The 23,484-nt window shown below is 44.1% G+C and overlaps 1 protein-coding gene across 1 annotated transcript in view; it reads right to left on the reverse strand.

Moving 5' to 3' along the window:
* The window catches only part of pigk (phosphatidylinositol glycan anchor biosynthesis, class K), a 123,622-nt gene that overhangs the window by 21,594 nt on the left and 78,544 nt on the right, over positions 1–23,484 (reverse strand). The window contains exon 10 of the mRNA XM_041208650.1: positions 15,759–15,834. Within this exon, the coding sequence (XP_041064584.1) occupies positions 15,759–15,834 (76 nt within the window). The remainder of the gene's footprint in view (positions 1–15,758; positions 15,835–23,484) is intronic.

Raw genomic sequence — 23,484 nt, forward strand, 5'->3', positions numbered from 1 at the left:
TTGCTCTGCTATTCAATACAATCATGGTTGATCTTGGGCTTCAACTCCACCTTCCTGCCTGCTCCCCATGTTCCTTAACTCCCTGAGACACCAAAAAGCAATCTTAGCCTCAATGGCTGATCTGAATGTAATCTCAGCTCATTTAAGACAGAGATGAGGAGAACTTTTTTCTGAGGGTTGAGAGTCTTTGGAACGCTCTTCCTCAAAAGGTGGTGGAAACAGAGTCTTTGAATATCTTTAAGGCAGAGCTAGACAGATTATTGAACAACAGGGGGTGAAAGGTTATCTGGAAAATTAAAACCAATGATCAACTATCTCACTAGCCACTTCCTTTAAGGCCTTAGGGTGAAGTCCATCCGGACCTGGTGATTTGCCAGCCCGCAGCCCCAAAGGTTTGCTCAATGCCACTTCCCTGGTGATTGCAATTTTCCCCAAGTTCCTCCCTCCCTCCTGATTTATATCTATTTCCGGGATGTCACTTGTGTCCTTTACAGTGAAGACCGATGCAAAATACCTGTTTAATTCATCCACCATCTCCCTAATTTCCATTATCAATTCCCCAGATGCACTCTCTATAGGACCAGCACTCACCTTGTTAACTCTTCTCTCATTTAAATATCTATAGAAACTCTTACTATCTGTCTTTATATTACTAGCTAGCTTTCTCTCATACACTAATTATTCCCACCTTATTAATCTTTTTGTCAATCTTTGCTGTTCTTCATATTCTTTACAATCTTCTGCCTGCCACCTCACCTGTCCCTGCATAATTATATGCTTTTTCTTTAACTTTCATACTGTCTTTAACTTTTTTGGTTAACCACGGATGGTGGGTCCTCCCCTTGGAATTTTTCTCTTTCATTGGAATGTATATATTCTGTGTATTCTGAAATATCCCTTTAAATGTCTGCCACTGAACCTCTATTGACATACCCCTTAACCTCATTTGCCAGTTCACTTTAGCTAGCTCTGCTTTCATGCCCTCATAATTGCCCTTATTTAAATTTAAAATACTAGTCTTGGACACACTCATTTCTCCCTCAAAATGAATGTAAAATTCAATCATATTATGATCACTGCTACCTTGGGGTGCCTTCACTTTGAGGTTATCAATTAATCCTCTCTCGTTGCTAAATATGAGGTCTAGTGTAGCCTGATCTCTGGTTGGCTCCAGAACATGCTGTTCTAAGAAACTATCCCGAAAACATTCTATAAACTCACCTGTGCTACCTTCGCCCATCTGATCTTTCCAGTCTCTATGAAGATTAAAATCCCCCATAATTATTGCTGTACCTTTCTGGCAAGCTCCCATTATCTCTTCTTTTATACTCTGTCCTACAGTGTAGTTATAATTAGGCGGCTTGTATACCACTCCCACAAGTGACTTCTTGCCATTATCATTCTTCATCTCAACCCAAACTGCAAATACATCCTTGTTTCCTGAACTTAGGTCAGCCCTCTCTAATGTGCTAATGCCATCTTTAATTAACAGGGCCACCTCTCCACCTTTTCCTAATCTCCTGCCTTTCCTAAATGTCACATACCCTTCAATGTTCAGGTTCCAATCCATGTCATCCTGTAATCAGGTCTCTGTAATGGCTATCAGGTTGTACTTACTTATTTCTATTTGAGCTATCAGTTCATCTGTTTTGTTTCAAATGCTCCGTGTGTTTAGATACAGAGCTTTTAGTTTTGTCCTTTTATTATTTTTGTAGCGTCTAGCCTTATCTGCTGATTTACTCTTAGAATTGTATTCTCTGTACAGGGATAGGATATAACTTAACCACTTACCAGATACTCTCCAAACAGCTAGTAGAGCAAGAACCAATTTCCATTGGGTGAGAAAGATAGGAAGAGGAAACGAACTACTCCTTCCCTGAACTCCCCTCTCACTAAACTCCGAGTCTTCACTCAATTAATCAGCTGCACTCCGTTTATCAACAATGCAGCATTCCTAGATGATTGGTCTCTTATCCTGAAACTGTGCCCCTATATCTTCGATTCCCCTACAAGCAAAAACAATCTCTTAGAATCTACATTAAGTCCCCTCAGAATCTTGTATGTTTCAATGAAAGCACCTCTTCCTTAAATATGGAGGCCAAAACTGCACAGTATACCAGATGTAGTGTCACCAAAGTCCTGCACAATTGTAGCAAGACTTCTTTATTCCTGTACTCCAATCCCCTTGGATTTAAGGCCAACATGCCATTTGCCTTCCGAATTGTTTGCCGTATCTGCATGCTAATTTTATAACCTTCTGTGTTCCATAGACATGTAGAGGACAGAGGGATCCCTACAGGTTCCCAAAGGTAGGTAGGGAAGTTAAAAAAGCGTACGGGATACTTTCCTTTATTTAATATAAACCTAGAACTGTATGTAGAGCTGTATAAAACACTTGTCAGGCCACAGCTAGAGTACAGAATACAGTTCTGATCACTGCATTACAAGGAGGATGTAAACATACTAAAAATGGTACAGAGGAGATTTACGAGGATGGCTTCAAGAATGGGGAATTTTAACTATGAGGAAACATTGGATAGGCTGGGGTTTGTTTCTTTAGAACAGAGAAGGCTGAAGAACCTGATTCCCATTGGAGAAAGGTCAATAACCATGGGTTTAAAGCAATTAACAGAAGGATTAGAGGGTGGTGGGGTCTGGAACTCACTATTGAAAGATGACAGAGGCAGACATCCTTGTCGTATTTAAAAAACATTTGGATATGCTCTTGAAGTGTTGTAACCCACAGAGCTACAGAACAAGAACTGGAATGCACAGCCACCAACATGTAGACGAAGGGAATTGGATACGCACACAAGGCCAGAATTGGAGGAGCACCAAGATCAGAGGGTGGGAGGACTGCAGGAGCATACAGAGGTAGGAAGGGAAGAGGCCACAGACAGATTCAAACACAAGGGTAAGAATTTTAAATCTGTGGCATCACCAGACTAGGTTATTACTGCTTGGTTCCTTCCTCTTTGATGAATCATAACAGTGGAACTAATTACATATACTAAGTGCTTGAGTCAAGCCATGCTGTTAAGATCCAATTCCTTCTCAGTGTACTTTTTTCTAAAATGCAATCCGAACACAACTGTAAACATTAATTAACACGCTTCTCTCAGCCCAATGATCCTAAGCTTTATGCTTCTAAACTAATCAACGGTCCAACTTTTCCAGTAAAAAAGCATCATTTCAATCCCTTTAGTCTCCCCGCCTCTCCAAAATCCTTTATGCCAAACAGTGGGTGCTGCAGCTTATTAGTTCAAGCACAGCATATATCTGACTAGAGATACATCTGATCTAAATTATACATGTACTCTGCATTAAAAGATCCCATGGCACCATTCCAAGAAAAGAGTGAATTCTCCCAGTACCCTGGCCATCAATTATTACTCAACCAACATTATGAGAAAACAGATTATGAGGCTATTTATCTCAATGGTGCTTGTAGGGCACAAACTGGTCACTACTTCTGCCTGCACAACAGCAGTAACTACACTTAAAGTAATTCAGTAGCTGTGAAACACTTTGAGACACCTTGAGGGTTAGATGGGTCTGTGTGTGTTCTTATAGGTAAGTTACTCCTCAAACCAATGGAGGTTGCAACATTGAACATCGCAAATTCACCAAATATATAGTAACTGAACACAGCATTTAAAAGAAACAGGACTAATGATAAAACCGTGTGAGTTCAATCAGAGGACACATAATGGAAGATTATTCTTTCTTTCTGGGAAAAGATACTTGTGTCTGCAAGAGCTGTATGGCCAAAAGCAATTAAGCAATCCTTCAAATAGTGAACTGTATGGAGCTCCCATCAGACAAAAGCTGTGAGCACATTGTATAATAAGTAGTATAGATGAGGTAAACTGAGAACATTACTTCAAATTAAGCCAAGGGAGCATTGCAAAACAGGGCATCATTAGGTATCCGGAGGGGCTTCCTTTACTCAAAGAGGGAGAATTTTTGGAATAATTTATCAGATGGAAGAAATGGAGGCAAAATTATTGGAAATATTCAAAAGACAGCTAGATGCCGCAAGGTGATAGTTACCATGTTACTGTCTAAGCTTCCAAACCTTCAATAGCATCAACCACAGGCAGCTAAGCTATTGGCTGCCTATGTCCTATGTGCTAGAATTCCCCAAGTCTCTCCGCTTCCCATTTTGCTCTCTCTCTCTTTAAGTCACCTTTTCAGCCAAGCTATCACCTCTCTTCATTCTTTTGCTTCCGTGCCCATTCCATTTAAGCCTTTTCCTTCCCCTCCCGCTTTGCGTAGAATTTTGGGCATTTGCTCATTTGACTAGAGGCTGCCGTTCTTGTGCTTTGACAGGGCTGACGTTTTACAATCCATGGGTCTTTTTGTTCAAGCCACTAACTTACATACCAGCTTATCTTTGTGACTTTAAAAATGTCCATGGCATCCCAGAGATGGAGTGGGATTTGAACCCATGATCCGCTGATTCAGAGGTGAGCATACTACCACTGAGCCATGGGTGGCACTATAACTTAACAGAAGTCCAGGGCCAGTGTTCTCTCAGAAACAGCAAGCAACTACATAACCCTGAAGATTGCTGCTTCAGTCTCCATGTATGGCCACAGGAATGCTAATTTGGATTCAGCAGCCATGGGATCAATGAGAGACAGTCTTCTCCATCACTAAGACTGCCTAATTCCTCATCCACAATACAGCCATTTCTGCCCCTGCCTCAGCTCATCTGTTGCTGAAACCCCCCATCCCTGCATTTATGACCTCCACACTCTCCGACTATTGCAACACTCTGCTGACTGGTCTTCCAACTACCGCCCTCCATAAACTTGAGCTCATCCAAAACTCTGCTGTCCTTGTCTTAACTTGCACCAAGTCCCATTCATCCATCTCTCCTGTGCTCATTAACCCACAATGGTTCCCAGTAAAGCAAAACTTTGCACTTAAACCTCTCCACGGCCTCACCCCATCCTACCTCTGGAACCTCTCCCAGCCCCATAACCATCCGAGAACGCTCCATCCCTCCAGGAGAAATATTTTCTCTCAGGAGGTCATGAGACTGTGGAACTCTCTTCCCCAGAGAACGGCGGAGACAGAGTCATTAAGTATTTTTAAGGCAGAGTTAGATAGGTTCTTCACTAACAAAGGAGTCAAAGGGCAGAGGGCAGGCAGGAAAGCAGAATTGAGGCCACAACAGATCAGCCATGATGGTGCAGTACTCCTACTCCTACTCCTGATCTACTCCTGCTCCTACTTTGTATGATCTGGCCTCTTGAGCTTACCAACTTTAATCACACCATCTTTGGTGGCCATGCCTTCAGCTGCTTAGGTCTGAAGCTTTGCAATTCACGCCGTAAATCTTCCTGCCCCTCTCTCTTCACTGAAATCACTGTTTTAAACCTACCTCTGTCACCTTCCTAACACCATCTTAGGTGGTTCAGTATCAAAATCAAGTGAAGTGCTTTGAGGTATTTCACTAAGCTCGCTCTGGAATTCCCTCCTTACATATCCCCACTTGTTTATTTCTCTTTCCTCTTTCAAGACGCTCTTTAAAATCTCTTTGACTACGTTTTTGGTCATCTTGCCTAATTTCTCTTTATGTGGCCTTGCTTGGTAAGAAGGAACTTCCGACAGTACAACACTCTCTCAATACTTCAGCCTGGATTCTGTATTCAAGTCTCTGGGGGTGGGATTTGAACCCATGATCTGCTGATTCAGAGGCGAGTATACTACCACTGAGCCACAGCTGGCACTATAACTTAACAGTGGAATTGAGTCAAATTTTGTTTGTTAACACTTGTGCTTTGAGGTGTTTCATTCCATTAAAGAGGCTGCAAAAATGCAAGTTGTTGTTAAAGATGTACGTTAAACACAAGTTGCTGTTGCTTAGCTCAGCTGGAGAAGGGGGAACCCAGCTGGAGGTGCAATCTAGTGAACCCTACTTGTTTGTGTGGTTTGGACGTTACATGCACTGAGTGAAAATTCTGCAGCTCCCTCCTGAACAGCACTGTGTGGTGTACCTACACCACTTGGACTGCAGCAGTTCAGCTCACCACCACCTTCTCAAGGGCAATTCGGGATGGGCAATAAATGCTGGCGCAACCAGCGACACCCACATCCAATGAACGAATATATTTTTTAAAAATGAGGAGTTGGACTCTGTCCCTCTCTCTCCCCCCCCAACGCTACCACCTCCCCCACCCCCACCCCCCCCCGCCCCCCCCAAAAAAAACTCCACTGCTAATGAAGAACAGCCATTCAAACGAGGTGACATCTGTGGGATAAAGGGACACATGAATCATCACCTTCCAGGAAAACAATCTGAGCCATGTATTGTTCGCGATTCGTTTGTTAAACCAGCACAGATGAAAAAGAGCATCGAGATAAATGCCACGATTTTGAAAAGTGGGTGTGAGCAGAGACACCTTGGTATCCATATACACAAATCCTTGAAAGAGGCAGGACAAGCTGATACGGTTAAGTTGATAAGCCTAGAAGTTTCCTGGTTTATAAATAGAGGCATAGAATATAAAAGTTAAAAGAGATCACGCTAGAACTTTAAAAGTCACTGGTTAGGCCTCAGCTGAAGTATCTTCGGGAATCCCTGGGCACCACACTTCAGGAACGTTGTCAAATCATTTAAGAAGTTGAGAAGATTAGACTGTTCTCCTGGAATACAGTTTAAAAGTTGACCCAATAGAGGCTTTCAAGGTGATGAGAGGTTTTAATAGAATAAATAAAGGAAAAACATTCTCTCTGGTGAATAGGCCAATAACCAGAGGTCATGGATTTAAAATCATTGGAAAAAGGTCTAGAAGGGAGATGGGAAGACATTTTTCCAGGGAGCTGTCAGGATCTGGAGCGTTCTACCTGAAAAGGTGGTGGAAGCTGATTTCGTCACTAATTTTAAAAGGGAGCTGGGAGGGGACTTGAGAATGAGAAACTCACAGACAAAAAGCAGGAGCGTTGAGCCTAGGCACAACTCTGCTGTTTCAAGAGCCATGTTATGGCACAACCGATGGTAAATGTTGAGCTGCTCAAATCCCAGAGGGAAACTTGAAACAGCTGCCACAAGTGTTTTTGCAATTTGTATTTTTATTTCAAGATGCGTGCATTGAATTCAATAGTAATAATTCCACCGAGTATTAGAGGGTTTTTACAAAACTAAATTAAGCATTTATTAATAAAATAAATTATTTTAAGCACATTCATAGGTCTATAACTTACTATTATAATAACTCCTAGCTCCCCTAACTTATCTAACTCCCAGTTACACCTTCGTTAAGGTAACAGTAAAACAACATAGATTTCAACAGATCCAGGCAAAGCACACAATACCCTGGACAGTGATATTTAAAATTAATTCTCTTAGCTTCGGTTCCTGGAGACAGCAGCTTGATACATAAAGGCTGGAGGCTCTTCATACTTGTTAGATCTTAGAATACCTTCTTCCTTGCACAGACCTCATCTCCTTTATACATGTTTCTCCTTTTTGAATGTAAATCCATTGTCCCAATATGTCTTTGCAACTTTGTTTTTTCCATAATATAAATCTTTAATAACACTCATATTATCAGTAACCTTTGGGAAAAATAAACACACTATTTGGCTTAGCCTGTTATGGCTAGGTATAACACCTTACCATCTCTTTGAAATTCACTACCCTGATTTATCTAAAAATGCAAATGTTCCTCACACCTCACATTCTAAAACCTCAGCCATGTTTACGTATTTAGCATTTGAAACCTAGTTTCCCTTCTGATACATCAAAGCACCCAGGCAAGCTGTCTGTAATTCAATTAAAACCCACACACACACACACACACAGAAACTAATCCAAGCCTCACTATTAATCTACCTTTACAATAAATTATAATATTATGAAAATTATTATATTTTCATGACAAGCTAGCACAAGTACGATGGGTCAAATGGCCTCTTTCTGTGCTGTAAGTTTCTATGATTGATGCTATTGAAGAACAGGAGAACCTGATTCCCCAACTGCTCCTTACACAGAGTGAAAAAGAAAATTGCAAGCCGGCTGTTTCACACAGGTGATTCCAGAATGCATTTTCATCCAAGATGAAACAAGACCCAAGGTGATTTCATATACAAGTGAACGCTTATAAATCTTTTTTGCCGTCAGTGATATCTAACTGCACAGGCTTTTTATGCTTAATAACTTTTAAGACCAGCCTCGAGCAATGCTAATGACAAATGTGAATGTAATTTGCTGCAGCTAAAATTCGAATGCGATATGAAACCAAAGTTGCAATCCTAATCTATCATTAAGGGAAAAAAAGGTATTATTTCACAGTTGACAATTTAATAGTAATTATCTTTTTCCTCTTGTTAAGCTACTACTGCCCACGGCAGTGTTGGAAATTGGCAGTTAATTGCAATATAATTAGCTATTTAGACGAATGCTAAATCCTGACATGGTAAACGCCATTCTTTTTAACCTGCTGACAACTTCAATTGAAACCTGCATGTTGTGGAGAAATAATTGAAGAATCTGAATTTGCTGTTGTCCTTTGCAGATACTCTAGTCCTAATTGCACCCTTAATAAGAACAGAGCCTACACAGTCCATCAGAATCGGTGTGTGACAAGACCTTGCATGAAGTTAATAAATGAAAAATTTACTGCGCATTGCTTTCTTGTGCCTCCCTTGAGCATCCCCCGGTTTCTTGGCCCCACCATTAACGACCGCGCCTTCGGCTATCTGGGCCCCAAGCTCTGCAATTCCCTCCCTAAAGCTCTCTGCTTCCCTCTCCCCTCCTCCAGTCTAAAAACCTACCTGCGCAAGATAAGAGTTTATGGGATTGGGGATAATATATTGGCATGGCTAGAAGGTTGGTTAAAGTATAGAAAACAGATTAGGAACAAGTGGATCATTTTCAGGTTGTCAGGTTCTAGCTGTCTGGGTGCCGCAAGGATCAGGGCAAGGACCTCAGCTATTTAAAGATACATATCAACCATTTAGATGAAGAGATCAATTGTAATGTACCCAATTGTCATGAGGACTCGAAACACCAACTCTTTTCTTCTCTGCCGATGCTGCCAGACCTGCTGAGTTTTTCCAGGTAATTCTGTTTTTGTTTTGGATTTCCAGCATCCGCAATTTTTTGTTTTTATCTGTAATGTACCTAAGTTTGTTGACAACACAAAGCTAGATGGGAAAATGAGCTGTGAGAAGGGCATGAACAATCTTCAAAGGGATAGAAGTAGGTTAAGTGAATGAGCAAGAAGGTGGCAGATGGAGTAAATGTGAAGTTATTCACTTTCGTGTAAAGAACAGAAAAGCTGATTATTTTTTTACAACAGTAAGACGATTAAATGCTGGTGAAAGGAGGGACTTGGGTGTCCATTTACAAGAAATGCAGCAAGCCAACATGCAGATACAGCTAGCAATTAGTTGTACAGGGGTTTTGTGAGACGATACTTGGAATACTGGGTGCAGTTTTGATCTCTGCACCTGAGGAAGGCTTACACTGGGGTTGCAAAGAATGTTCACTAGATTGATTCCTGGTGTGCGCAAGGTTGTCCTATGAGGAAGAATTGACCAGAAAGGGCCTATAATTCTCTGGAGTTTATAAGAATGAGAGGTGATCTCACTGAAACGTGTAATATTCTGAGAAGACTTGACAGGGGAGACACTGATAGGTTGTTTCCCCTGGCTGGAAAGTCTAGAACATGGGGGGCACAGGCTCAGAATAAAGAGACAGTCATTTCAGACTGCAATGAAAAGCAACTTACTTCACTTAAGAGGGTTGTGAATCTTTGGCATTCTCCACCCCAGGGGGGTGCATTCAAGGCTGAAATCGATAAATCTTTGGACTGTAAGGGAATCAAAGGAAAGGGGATCGGGGAAAAACAACAGAACAAAAGAGTCCAGCTGGTCCCTTCATGTCTTTCAGGGAAGGGAACCAGCTATTCCCCTACCCGGTCTGGCCTACTGATTTCAGTCCCATCATCTGCATTAGTTCTTCATGCCCTCAGAAATGGCCAAACAAACTTCTTGGGGCAACAAATGCCTGGTTCATCCAGGCCGAGAGAAAAAAAATAAATGAAGTCTCCATTCATAGCCGTAAAGGTCGTAAAGTCTCTTATTTGCACTGTATTTGCCCAGTTCCCTGCCATGTGTTTGAGACCATAATTCAGCGCTCCAGGATCGGGTGAGGTTCAAAGTTTCAGCTTTAGCTCAGTAGTCACGCTCTCGCCTGGAGTCCCACTTCAGAGACTTGAGCACAGAACTTCAGTGTGGTACCGAGGGAGTGCTGCACTGACAGAGGTGCCGTTTTTTGAATGAGGCGTTAAACCATGAACCCGTTTTCCAATCTGATGAATGCGAATGTTCCCATGGCATTATTTGAAGAGCAGGGGAGTATACCCCATCATTCTGGTCAATCTTAATCCCTCAACCAATGTCACTAAAACTGCTTATCCAGTCACGCCTTCCTGTTTTCTGAAACCTTGCAGTGTGCAAATTGACTGTAGAATTTCCAGCATTTAGCATGAAAAAACTTGCACCTATATAGTGCCTTCACTAGCTCAGGACGTCCCAAAGCCCCTCACAATCAGAGGTGCTTTTGAAGTGTATTCACTATTATAACATTGGAAAAGCAGCAGCCACAAGAAATGTCATTCGGCTCCATCAGTTTCCATTATTGATGAATCTACATTAATGCAATGAACTGAACTTAAGACTGAAGAAAGCCTTCAGCCCGGAGGTGCCATGGAATGCAATTATATTCAACTGTCAAAACAGTCCCCAAATCTTATTAAATTCATTCACCCCTTCCAATTTATACAGAGATTTCTCTAAAGGCATCATTTCAAACTGTTACCTAACCATTACTGAAGGAGAGACTGGCTTCTCTTAATATTAAAATTATTTTTAGCAGCAGGTGACAGAAAAGGATTAGCTGAATTAGGAATTTGGTGCGGGGGTGGGTCAAATAATTCTTTGGGGTCACCCAGCATCCCCCAAGATAGAAACTGGCAGATTAAATGTGATCAATTAGCAGAGGAGCAGTCATAAAATTCATTACATTCTTCCATTCACCATGTTTTCCCGATGGCTGACATCCCTGATGCTTCATGACCAGTGAAATCATGGTGTGGAACTCAGGGGCACAGGAAAGTTTTTTTTGGTTTCATACAGTAACTCCACAAGTCCCCAATTTGTTCATGAGATAAGATGTGTTGCTGGCAAAGCCAGCACTTAATGTCCATCCCTTCATTGCCCTTGAGGTGGCGGTGGTGAGCCGCCTTCTTGAACCGCTGCTGCCCATCCAGTGTAGGTACACCCACAGTGCTGTCAGGAAGGGAGTTCCAGGATTTTGACCCACCAACAGTGAAGGAAATGCAACATAGTTCCAAGTCAGGATGATGTGCGACTTGGAGGGGAACTTGTAGGTAGTGGCATTCCAATGCATCTGCTGCCTTTGTCCATATAGGTGGTAGAGGTCATGGGTTTGGAAAGTGACGTCGAAGGAAGTATGTTGTTGCAGTGCATCTTGTAGATGGTACACACTACTGCCATTGTGTGTCGGTGGTGGACAAAACGAATGTTTAAGGTGGGATGGGCAATAAATGCTGGCCCAGCCAGTGAAGCCCACATCCCGTGAATGAATAAAAGGAAAAATGTTTTAAGATTGGGTAATTCCTCCTTTAGTAATGCCTGGAGACCACAATACATAGATTGGGATTGATTCTGTGAATATAATTTCCACTGTATAATGCAACTATTCTCTACTCACTGCTTTTTTACCAGACAAATAATCCTGCTACACTCAGTAGACTCTTTATGCTGGAGTTTCTATCATGAGTTCAATGACTCAGTTTATTGTAAAACACTGGGCAAGCTCTGCCACCAACTCAATGGCAGCAAATCAGTGCAAAGCTAGTTCCCTCAGCCAGCCATCTGATAATGATCAGGTAGCCTGTTTTAAGTCAAGAGCAAAATTCTGAGGATGCTTGGAATCAGAAGCCAAAACAGAAAATGCTGGGAATACTCAGCAGGTCAGGCAGCATCGGTGGAAAGAGAAACAGAGTTAACGTTTCAAAAGAGTGCTGCCAAACCTGCTGAGTATTTCCAGCAACTTCTACTTTAATTAACCTGTTTTAGATGTTGAACGAGGGATAATATTGGCCAGGACACCAGGGAGGGCTTCTCTGCTCTTCTTTGGAATAGTGCCGTGGGATCTCTCACAAATGCCTAACAGGGCTTCGGTTTAACATCTCATCTGAAGGACAGCTTCTCCGACAGTGCAGCACTCCCTCAAGCCTACATTTTGTGCTCAAGCCTCATGGAGTGGGACTCGAACGCACAACCTCTGCCTCAGGTGATGGGGTTACCAAATGAGACACAGCTAACACTATGTAAGAATGTGACTAATCTCTAATTTCTGGATTAATCCTCTTGATCGAAATATAATTTTAAGTTGTCCATTTATAGTGGGCATTGTTCGCGTGAACGTGAATTGCCCGATATACATGATGCTTGGTATAACACAGATAACAATAATGCTATGTAACGGCACTAGAGGGAGCGAAGGTTTAAGAACGTTTAAGTTGGCTATCATGTTACCTCCGTCACAACAGTGACTAACATTTCAAAGTTGGAAAGCACTTCGGGATGTCCTGTAATCAAAAAAGATGCTGTATAATGCAAGTCTTCCTTCTCTTTTAAAAAATAATGCTAATTCTGAACTATTACCATGTGTGGTAACTGCCCAATCTTACACTAACTGTTGCACTAGTTCTAACCTTGGTCAATCTGATTTTTTTTTTAATTTTTATTCTTTCACAGGATGTGGACATCGTTGGCTAGGTCAGCATTTATTGCCCATCCTAATTGCCCTTGAGAAGGTGGCGGTGAGCTGCCTTCATGGACCGCTGCACTTCATGTGGTGTAGGTACACCCACAGAAGAGAGTTCCAGCATTAGTGAAGGAACAGCGATATAGCTTCCAATCAGGATGGTGTACAGCTTGGAGGGGAACTTGCAGGTGGTGGTGTTCCCATGCGTCTGCTGCCCTTGTCCTTCTAGGTGATAGAGGCCACGGGTTTGGAAGTGTCTATTCTGCTGCAATAGCTGGCTTGTGAACCTTTGTCATCAGTGAGTAGACACAGCTATTTCTGCCCCCAAAAAAAAGGCAGCCTTTAAGACGCTATAACCAGCAACTTTGATTTTAGGTGTTCATACAGATGGTAATAATTATGGTCAATGTAAACAACTGCCAGTTTTGAATGTGATGGGGGACTGTACTAAACTATTGAAGTATCAATTCAGCATTTAAGAATAATATCAATCACAAGATGTCCAGCTGACCCAAGGCTCAATAACATGTTTGGTAAGTGGGCTTCCAATCAAACTAATTGACTGCCCCTGCTGAGATCCTTTAACCTGCTAGCACATCAGAAGCCCCAGCCAGATGTGGCATCTGCTGGCTGCTTTTTAAGATTCCAGAAGCAAGGTTGCAACTTTGACACCGGGCTGCCCTGATACACAGTTTACTGCCATCTCCAATTCTCTGCATTGACACAGCACAGCAACAGCAAGACTGCTATTCCGCGCAGCTGTGCAATTCATTGCTATCTTCACCTTTGCTTATGAAAATATATTGACAACTCGCCTGGTCTGCTGTTCATTTCATTTAACGGATGATCCAACCGTGAAGAGTGAATTTTAAGCAAGTGGCATTTTACAGTGGGTTGGGTCACTGGAAGCTCCAAGAACCTCTGGGAATTTCTGTCACACAAGATGTCTCAGATTTTCAATCTTCCATTTGCTTGGCACGTAAATTATTTTCCCCTAAGGTGAAACTGTCAGTCAAAGACCTGGAAAGCCCTGGAGTCAACAGTTTCAAGTAAAAGCAAAGGATTTAACACATACTTTACATCAACCTACACCAATCTTGCAGACAGTAAAATCTATATCTGTCCTTAACGCCATTACTCTCTTGAAAGAAAGCCTGCATTTGGAGAGTGCCTCATCACATCTTGGAGAAATGGCCCAAAGCAACTTCATGTACAATGAATTACTGCAAAGTGCAGTGACTGTTGTTATGTGAACAAATCCCTCTGCTCTTCTCGAAAGCTGCCCAGCTCTTTCCTGACCCCACTCTTTCACACTCGGCAGGGTTTGGACTTGCTCTACCCCTGGTCCTCCTGTACTCACTGAAGCAAGGTTGAACTCACTGCTTCTTTTTTCTTTACTAATTTCGTGATTCATCTGCATTGAAACAAATTGAATGTCTAGCCGGTAATTTAGTAGACCAGCAGTGATTTGAGCCCAGTTGCCATTTTTTTTTTTAACCTGACAGGAGGTGCTGGAGGTGTGGCTTGATGTGGCTTGTGCTAATACGTCATCCAAAAGTGTCAATTGTGCTTCGCAGTGACTGTCATGCTGGTAAAAGTCGCAGAAATTCAGCACCAGCAAATGCCCCATGAAAAATGACTGGATGAACAAACACTTTTTAAAATTCATTTATGGGATGTGGGCATTTATTGCCCATCCCTAATTGCCCTTGAGAAGGTGAGCTGCCCTCTTGAACCGCTGCAGTCCATGTGGTGTAAGTACACCCACAGTGCTGTTAGGGAGGGAGTTCCAGGGTTTTGACTCAGCGACAGTGAAGGAACTTTATCTGCTTTGAGTGATGTTGCCAGAGGGAGGTATGCTAGCTGGAGGTATGGTACAGGGTCAATTTCCTGCTCACAGAATGGTTACAGCATGAGAGGCAGCCACTAGGCCCATCATGTCTGTGCCAGTTCTCTACAAGAGCACTTCATCAAGTGCCACTCCTCTGCCCTTTTCTATAGCTCTGCAAATGTTTCCTCTTCTGATAATGATCCAATTCTCTGACGGTGCAACACTCCCTCAGTACTGTATTTAAACATCAGCCTAAAAGCTCTACTCTCTGGAGTGGGACTAGAATCCACAACCCCCAAATCCCAGGCCAGGACACCACCAACTTCAAACAGTGGCAACAGCAACTTGGTGTCAGCAATGGCTCTAGGGCAGCACTTCCCCCCTCTGAGGCAGAAGGTTATGGGTTCAAACCCCACTCCAGAGACCTGAGCACACCTTCTCAGCCAACCCTCCAGTGTTGTCACAAGTGAATCTTTCACATGAGGTGCTAAAAGGTGGTCAGAAACGATCCTGTAGCACTTTTCTTTTTTGAAGGTGGGCAGGGAAGTTAATCGCTGATGTCCTGGAAGCAGTTCTATTCAGCTGGACAATGGAGGAGAGGCATTGGGGCAGGTTAGTGCGCTCAACCATATCAACGACTGCAGGCAGGTCGAGAAGGATGCGGAGGGATTGTTCGCCGGTCACGTAGATTGTCATGAATTTGCTTAAGGCACAGCTTTGCTGATGAGGCAAGAACAGAAAACTGATTGGAAGGGCTCCAAGCATGGAATTGCAGGAAAGATAGGTATGGGTTTGAGGGGCAACAGCACGCTCAATAACTTTGCAAAAGAAAGGCCGATTGGAGATGGGCGGTGACTTGCAAATTCAAAGGAGCTTTAAGGTCCTCCTGGACCAGTAAAACAGACAAGACCTACTTCCTAAACTCCATTTCTTGATCCATTGTGCAGAAAGAGAAAGAAATCACACAGAGATATAGCATTTTGAACCGATCGTCACAAACTTCCTAGGAAAGTATGTGCATGACGTGCTGAAACAGAATCTCTTTAAAGAACTGATGTGCCCTGGAGTTAAATAAGCTGCTACAGCATTTAAAAAGCAATGGTTTAATCATACCTGATGAATGATCTGTGCCACAGCAAGCTGATCCACATATTTCAGTGCTGGAGTCGCCTGGCTTTCTGGGAAGTGGCTAAAAATAAACACAGAAATTTTGCAAATCATTCATTAACAAACTGCTGCAGTAATTAAAGCCGAGGTTTTAAAATGAAAACGTTCTCAAATGGAGCTCCAAGCGTGAGCAGTGCCGAATCAATCCCCAGTCAGCGAGGCTCAAACGTAAAATGGCTTCGAAAATCAGAAATGCCGCTCAAGTGAGTGAACAAGACAGATGACATGGGATAAGGAAGTTACAATATTCATGCGCTGGAGGGAGGGAGGTTATGGCAGAGTGATAATTTTGGGCAATGAAGAGGGAGTTTTATTTTGCATCTAGAAGTAGCCGAGGGGGCAGCGTAGATAGATCTGTCATCTGTAGCCAAGGAAATTGTGCCCAGTAGTCAGAGAAGCATGTCGGGGAAGTCGGGTACTACAGGAAGCCTAGAGCAGGGGAGATCCCAAGGTTTTGTTCTGGGGCCTGGAAGAGCATTCCTGCTTCCTGTGGCTCGCAAGGAAACCTGTCTAAAAAAAAAAAGATTAAATGCACTTACCATCTCGGCTCCTCTTCTGAGCCTGCGGCCCTGGCAAGGTGGGCAATGGGAGCCAAGTGCATATTAAAATCACAGTGAAGTATCAACAGTATCACCAGAGTCTGACGTTTGTGCCTCGGTGAAGCCCTCGCCTGCCCGAGTAGAAGTGGTGGCGGAGGATAGAACCCGATCATAAATCCCAGGTGCCCTGTTCTTCTCAGGTGTGTTCGGCAAAGAAGAGGGTTGGTAGCTTGTTGGGGAGTTGGGAGGGTGGTTTGGGGGTAATGTTTGAAATTCATGACAATCTATGTGACCCCAACTAGCACAAGTTCTAGTTCCCAGCACCAATCACATGGACCGACGGCAAAATCCCTTAATGAACTTGAACATAAGAAACAGGAACAGGAGTCGGCCATTCGGTCCCTGGATCCTGATCCACCATTCGACAAGATCATGGCTCATCTGATCGTGGCCTCAAATTTCACCTTCCTGCCTGCAACCCCCCCCCCACCCCACCCCCCACCCCACCCCCCCACCCCACCCCACCCCCCACCCCACTCCACCCCACCCCCCACCCCCCCCACCAGCCCCCCCACCCCCCTCCACCAGCCCCCAACCCTCCGTTACCGTTGACTCCCTTGTCAAACAACAATCGGTCTAACTCATCTCGGAATATATTCAATGACACAGCCTCCACTACTCTCTGTGGAAGAGAATTCCAAACGCTAACAACCTTCTCTGAGGAGAAATTCCTTTTCTTAATTTTAAGCAGGAAGCCCCTTATTTTGAAAGCACATCCCCAAGTTCTAGACTCCCCCACAAGGGGAACCATTCTCTCAGCATTCACCCTGTCAAGCCTCCTCAGAATCTTATACGTTTCAATAAGTTCACCTCTCATTCTTCTAAACTCCAATGAGTGTAGGCCCAATCTGCTCAACCTTTCCTCATAAGACAAGCCCATCATCCCAGGAATCAGCCTAATAAACCTTGTCTGAACTTCCTCCACTGCAAGTAAGTCCCTCCTTAAGTTTTTCTTTTGCATAAAAAAGGAACATCACACAAAATAGTATAGAAATCAAAGCGCCGAACTTATGGGATGTGTCTATTTATATAAAATTCTGTATAGAAAGAATGCAATTATCTTTCTGTGCCATGCAGAACTGTATAGGCACAGTGGAAGGTGGTGGCATAGTAGTATTATGCAGAGACCCAGGGTAATGCTCTGGGGACCAGGGTTCGAATCCCACCCACGGCAGATGGTGGAATTTGAATTCAATAAAAATCTGGAATTAAAAGTGTTATGACGACCATGGAACCATTGTCAATTGTCGTGAAAACCCATCTGGTTCATTAATGTTCTTTAGGGAAGTAAATCTGCCGTCCTTACCGGGTCTGGCCTCATTGTGACTCCAGACCCTCAGCAATGTGGTTGAAATGCACTCTGAAATGGTCCAGCAAGCCACGTCGTTCTATCAAATCGTGAAAAAGTCAGGAAAAAGGAATGACCACCCTGACGACGCTGCAAAGTTCTCATTGCTAAACTTTGGGGGCCTGCGCCAAAACTGGGAGAGCTGTCTCACAGACTAGTCAAGCAACGGCCGGACATTGTCGTACCTACAGAATCATACCTTACAGATCATGTCCCAGACACCACTATCACCACCCCTGGCGTGTCCTGTCCCAGCAGAGGTGGTGGCACAGTGCTATACAGTCAGAAGGGAGATGCCCTGAGAACCCTCAACATCGAATCCAGACCACATGCAATTTCATGGCATCAGGTCAGACATGGGCAAAGAAACCTCCTGCTGATTATCACACACCACACTCCACCCTCCAACAGCGGATGAACCAGTGCTCCTCCATGTTGAACATCACTTGGGGGAAGCACTGACGGTGGCAAGGGCGCAGAATGTACTCTGAGTAGGGGACTTCCTTCACCAAGATATAGCTCAGTAACACAACTACAGACTGAGCTGGTCGAGTCCCAAACGACATAGCTGCTAGACTGGGTCTGCAGCAGGTGGTAATGGAACCAACATACTTGACCTCATCCTCACCAACCTGCCTGCCGCAGATGCATCTGTCCATGACAGTATTGGTAGGAGTGACCACCGTACAGTCCTTATGGAGACGAAGACCCATCTTCACATTGAGGATACCCTCTATCGTGTTGTGTGGCACTATCACCATGCTAAATGGGATAGATTTTGAACAGATCTAGCAACTCAAGACTGGGCATTCATGAGGCACTGTGGGCCATCAGCAGCAGCAGAATTGCATTTGAACTCAATCTGTAACCTCATGACCCGGCATATCCCCCACTCTACCATTACCACCAAGCCAGGGGATCGACCCTGGCTCAACGAAGAGTGCAGGAGGGTATGCCAGGAGCAGCACCAGGCACACTAAAAATGAGGTATCGACCTTGCGAAGCTACAACACAAGACTACTAGTGTTCCAAATGGTACACGCAGCAAGCAATAGACAGATCTAAGCAAATCCACAACCAAAAGATATGGTCTAAGCTCTGCGGTCTTTCCACATCCAGTTGCGAATGTTGGTAGGCAATAAAACAACTCACTGGAGGAGGAGGTTCCAGAAATAGCTCCATCCTCAATGATGGGGAAGCCCAGCACATCAGTGCAAAAGATAAGGCCAAAGCATTTGCAACAATCTTCTGCCAGAAGTGCCTGAGATCCATCTCAGCCTCCTCCAGAGGACTCCAGCATCACAGATGCCAGTCCTCAGCCAATATGATTCGCTCCAAATGATATCAAGAAACATCTGAAGGTACTGGATAGTGCAAAGGCCATGGGTCCTGAATAGCACTGAGGACTTGTGCTCCAGAACTTGCTGCACCCCTAGCCAAGATGTTCCAGTATGACTGCAACACTGGCATCACCCGGTAATGCGGAAAATTCCTAGGTATGTCCTGCACACAAAAAGCAGGACAAACCCAACCCGGCCAATTACCATCCCATCAGTCTACTCTCAATCATCGGTGAAGTGATGTAAGGAGTCACCTACAGTGCTATTAAGCAGCACTTACTTTGCAGCAACCTGTTCACTGACGCTCAGTTTGGGTTCTGCCAGGGCCACTCAGCTCCTGACCTCATTACAGCCTTGGTTCAAACATGGACAAAAGAGCTAAACTCAAGGCGAGGTGAGAGTTACTGCCCTTGACATAAAGGCAGCATTTGACTGAGTGTGGCATCAAGAAGCCCTAGCAACTCTGGAGTCAATGGAAATCAGGGGCAAAACTCACCACTGGTTGGGATACCTAGCACATAGGAGGATGGCTGTGTTTTTTGGAGGTCAGTCATCTCAGTTCCAGAATATCGCTGCAGGAGTTCCTCAGGGTGGTGTCCTAGGCCCAACCATCTTCAGCTCCTTCATCAATGACCTTCCTTCCATCACAAGGTCAGAACTGGGGATGTTCGCTGATGATTGTACAATGTTCAGCACCATTCACGACACCTCAGGCACTGAAGCAGTCCATGTCCAAAAGCAGCAAGACCTGGACAGTATCCAGGCTTGGGCTGACACATGGCAAGTAACATTTGCACCACACAAATGCCAGACAATGACCACCTCCAACAAGAGACAATCTATCCATCGCCCCTTGACATCCAATGGCATTACCATTGTTGAATCCCCACTATCATCTTGGGGGGTTACCATTGATCAGAAACTGAACTGGACTAGCCATATAACAAATACTGTGGCTACAAGAGCTGGTCAGAGGCTAGGAATCCTGCAGTGAGTAACTCCCCTCCTGACTCCTCAAAGCCTATCCACCATCTACAAGGCACAAGGCAGGAGTGTGATGGAATACTCTCCACTTGCCTGGATGAGTGCAGCTCCAACAACACTCAAGAAGCTGGACACCATCCAGGACAAAGCAGCCCGTTTGACTGGCACCACATCCACAAACATTCACTCCCTCCACCACTGGCGCACAGTGGCAGCACGGTGTACCATTCAGAAGATGCACTGCAGCAACTCATCAAGTCTACTTAGACAGCACTTTCCAAACCCACGACCGGTACCATCTAGAAGAAGGGCAGCAGATAGCTGGAAGTTCCCCTCCAAGCCACTCACTGCCCTGACTTGGAAATATATCGCTATTCCTTCACTGTCGCTGGGTCAAAATCCTGGAACTCCCTCCCTAACAGCACTGTGGGTGTACCTACACCACATGGACTGCAAAGGCTCAAGTAGGCAGCTCAGCACCACCTTCTCAAGGGCAATTAGGGACGGGCAATAAATGCTGGCCTAGGCAGCGACGCCCACATCCCATAAAAGAATTTTTTTTTAATTCTCTTTAAGGTTAAGATAAATAAGCTGGCAAGGAAGTAATTCTGATGATGCGTTGCAAGTGGCATTGCTCTAATATTTTCTGGCTATTTAGTTTCTGGTTCAGTTTTCACTGTAAGCCCGCAGCAACAGAGAGAAAAGATCAATGCAGCTGCTGCCCATCCAATGTTGATGGTTAAAAATGAGCTCTCTGTAACATCCACCGAAACAACACACCCCCAAGCTCCTAATGCATGCATGCAACCCAGGACTAGATCTCTTCAGGCAGCTGATGCCACCTTGGCCTTGCTATCATCTGCTAAAGATGAGAAACCAGTCTATTCCGAATGAACATTCCGGAGTTCCTATCTTTTCATTCCACCTTTGAATTTGCTTTTTTTTTTGAAGAAAGATAGCTGTCTGGTAACAAATCACTGCAGATGATTAAATCGCTCTCCTTGGCGCATGCAGAAAACAACCTGTTTTATGCAGCTTTATAAACCGTCAAGTGAATCAACATTATTCATGATCCATCCAGGTGTATTTTTTTTTTAAACTGGAGCTCATTCCCTTTCCCATTATCTAGTCACCATGACTGATGGGAAAGTTGTACACTTTCTATTAAATGCACACATGCAAACACATGCAAAAGATCACCACATCTTTAGGGCAGGTTGTTTATAGCTCCGGCCATTTTAATAAGCCTTGTTTGCTTTGGAGCCTGTTCGTGAGCTCCCACTTACAAAACGCATGGGCAGAAGTTTAAAAACAGACTGCTATTGGACGAGGGAACGCCGTGACTTCCTGTCCCACGTTCGGGTTGCGAGGTGGAAGCTGGTCTCTGCAGTGCTGGGGGGACTTCTATGTGTGACGTGGAGACCCAGAGTGTGAACACAACTAGAGCCCCCAGTGTGTATTTCACAGGAGCATAGGAAATAGGAGTTGCCCATTCAGCCCCTCGAGCCTGCTCTGCCATTCAAACAGATCATGGCTGATCATCTATCTTTATGCCATTTTCCTAAGCGATCCCCATATCCTTTGATGTCTTTAATACCTAAAAATCTATTGATTTTTGTCTTGAACATAGCCAAAGACTAAGCCTCCACAGCCCCCGGGGCAGAGGATTCCCAAAGCTCACAGCTCTCTGAGTGAAGAAATTCCTCCTCATTCAGTCCTAAATGGCCTACCCCTTACTGCGAACATGTCCCCTGGTTCTGGACAACAACCCCCACCCCCCCCCCCCCCCCCCCCCCCCCCCCCCCCCCCCCCCCCCAAACACACAGGGGAAATGTCCTTCCTGCATCTACCCTGTTGAGCCCTGTAAGAATTGTGTGTGTTTCAATGAAATCGCTTCTCATACAGGCCCAGTCTCCTCAATCTCTCCTCATAGGACAATCCCTCCATCCTGGAAATCCGTCTAGTGAACCTTCATTGCACTCCCTACGTGGCAAGTATATCCTTCCTTAGCGAAGGAGACCAAGGCGGTGCCCATTACTTCAGGTGTGGTCTCACCAAGGCGCTATACAATTGCAGCAAGGCATCTTCACTCCTGCGCTCAAATCCTCTTGCAATAGAGGTCACCACACCATCTGTCTTCCTAATTGCTTGCTGCACCTTTCCACAGGTGTTCTCTCATTTAACAGTGTAGAACATTCAAAGTCCTACATCGTCATGGGTCTGTGACAGTATCTGTTCAGCTTGGAACAATAAAACTTGCATTCATGTAGCGCCTTTAACATCCCAAGACACGCCACAGGAGCATTGTTAGGCAATAGTTATAGACACCTGAGTCGCATAAGCGGATATTAGGACAGATGGCCAAAAACATAGTTTTTAAAATTTATTTATTTACTCACGGGATGTGGGCTTCGCTGGCTGAGCCAGCATTTACTGCCCATCCCTAATTGCCCTGGAGAAGGTGGTGGTGAGCTGCCTTTTAATGTTTTAAGGAGAATCTGCAAGGTGGAGAGAGAGGAACAGAGGATCAGAGAGGGAATTCCAGACCTTAGGGCCTAGTCAGCTGAAGGTGCAGCCACCAATGGAGGGGCAAAGAAAGTTCCTGAATTGTTGTAGCCGATGACAGAGAAAGGATTCGAAAAGAAAGATGAACAGTTTGAATTTGAATCAACAGAGCACAACTGATGAAAGGCTAAGAACCTACAGACTGAAGTTCATTATTGATTTCTTGCTTATGGACAGCCAAACTAATGGCCCTTCAAACCCATCCATCCTATTATAAGGTTTTCTGTACAGTTCCCAAGGGCTCTTAAGAAGCTGGTTTACAAATGTATTTGTTTTTGTTCTTAGCTGTCAATAAATGTCATGGTGTTTAGACGGAGAAAAATGGACACTTTTAAGACCAACTGGAAGGCAAGAATCTAATCAGATGAGGTCATAAACTAGGATAGTAAATACTCAAAACTCGTACTGCAGTTGGGATTAATAAATTAAATGGCAGACAGGTAACAAATTAGGAGCAATCAGTGGTTAAATCGAGTGCAACGACTGCCAAAGATCTGCAATAGCTGATAAAACTCACATTGATATTATAAAAGATTCCAGGCTAAAGGATTAGGAGCATCACCAAACCACACAATGTGCAACTCACTTGTTGCTTCACGGGTTTACAGTAAAATAGGGAAGTTGTGACAGGCTCCATGCCCCATCTTGTATGGCTTCTCTGAGTAAGTAATTGAATCGCGTGTCTAAATAATCCTGCAGTACTAGCTTGAGGCACGAAGAAGCAGATAACAATCAGAGCCAAATTAAAGATCAGAATTGTCCCTGCAGGAGCTTTTTGCAAATCACGCTCTCGTCCTAGTTAGGAAACTGCGTGCCCAAGTCCCACTCCACAGACT

The sequence above is a fragment of the Carcharodon carcharias genome, chromosome 16, assembly GCF_017639515.1.
Source record: "Carcharodon carcharias isolate sCarCar2 chromosome 16, sCarCar2.pri, whole genome shotgun sequence".
Taxonomy (NCBI): Eukaryota; Metazoa; Chordata; class Chondrichthyes; order Lamniformes; family Lamnidae; genus Carcharodon; species Carcharodon carcharias.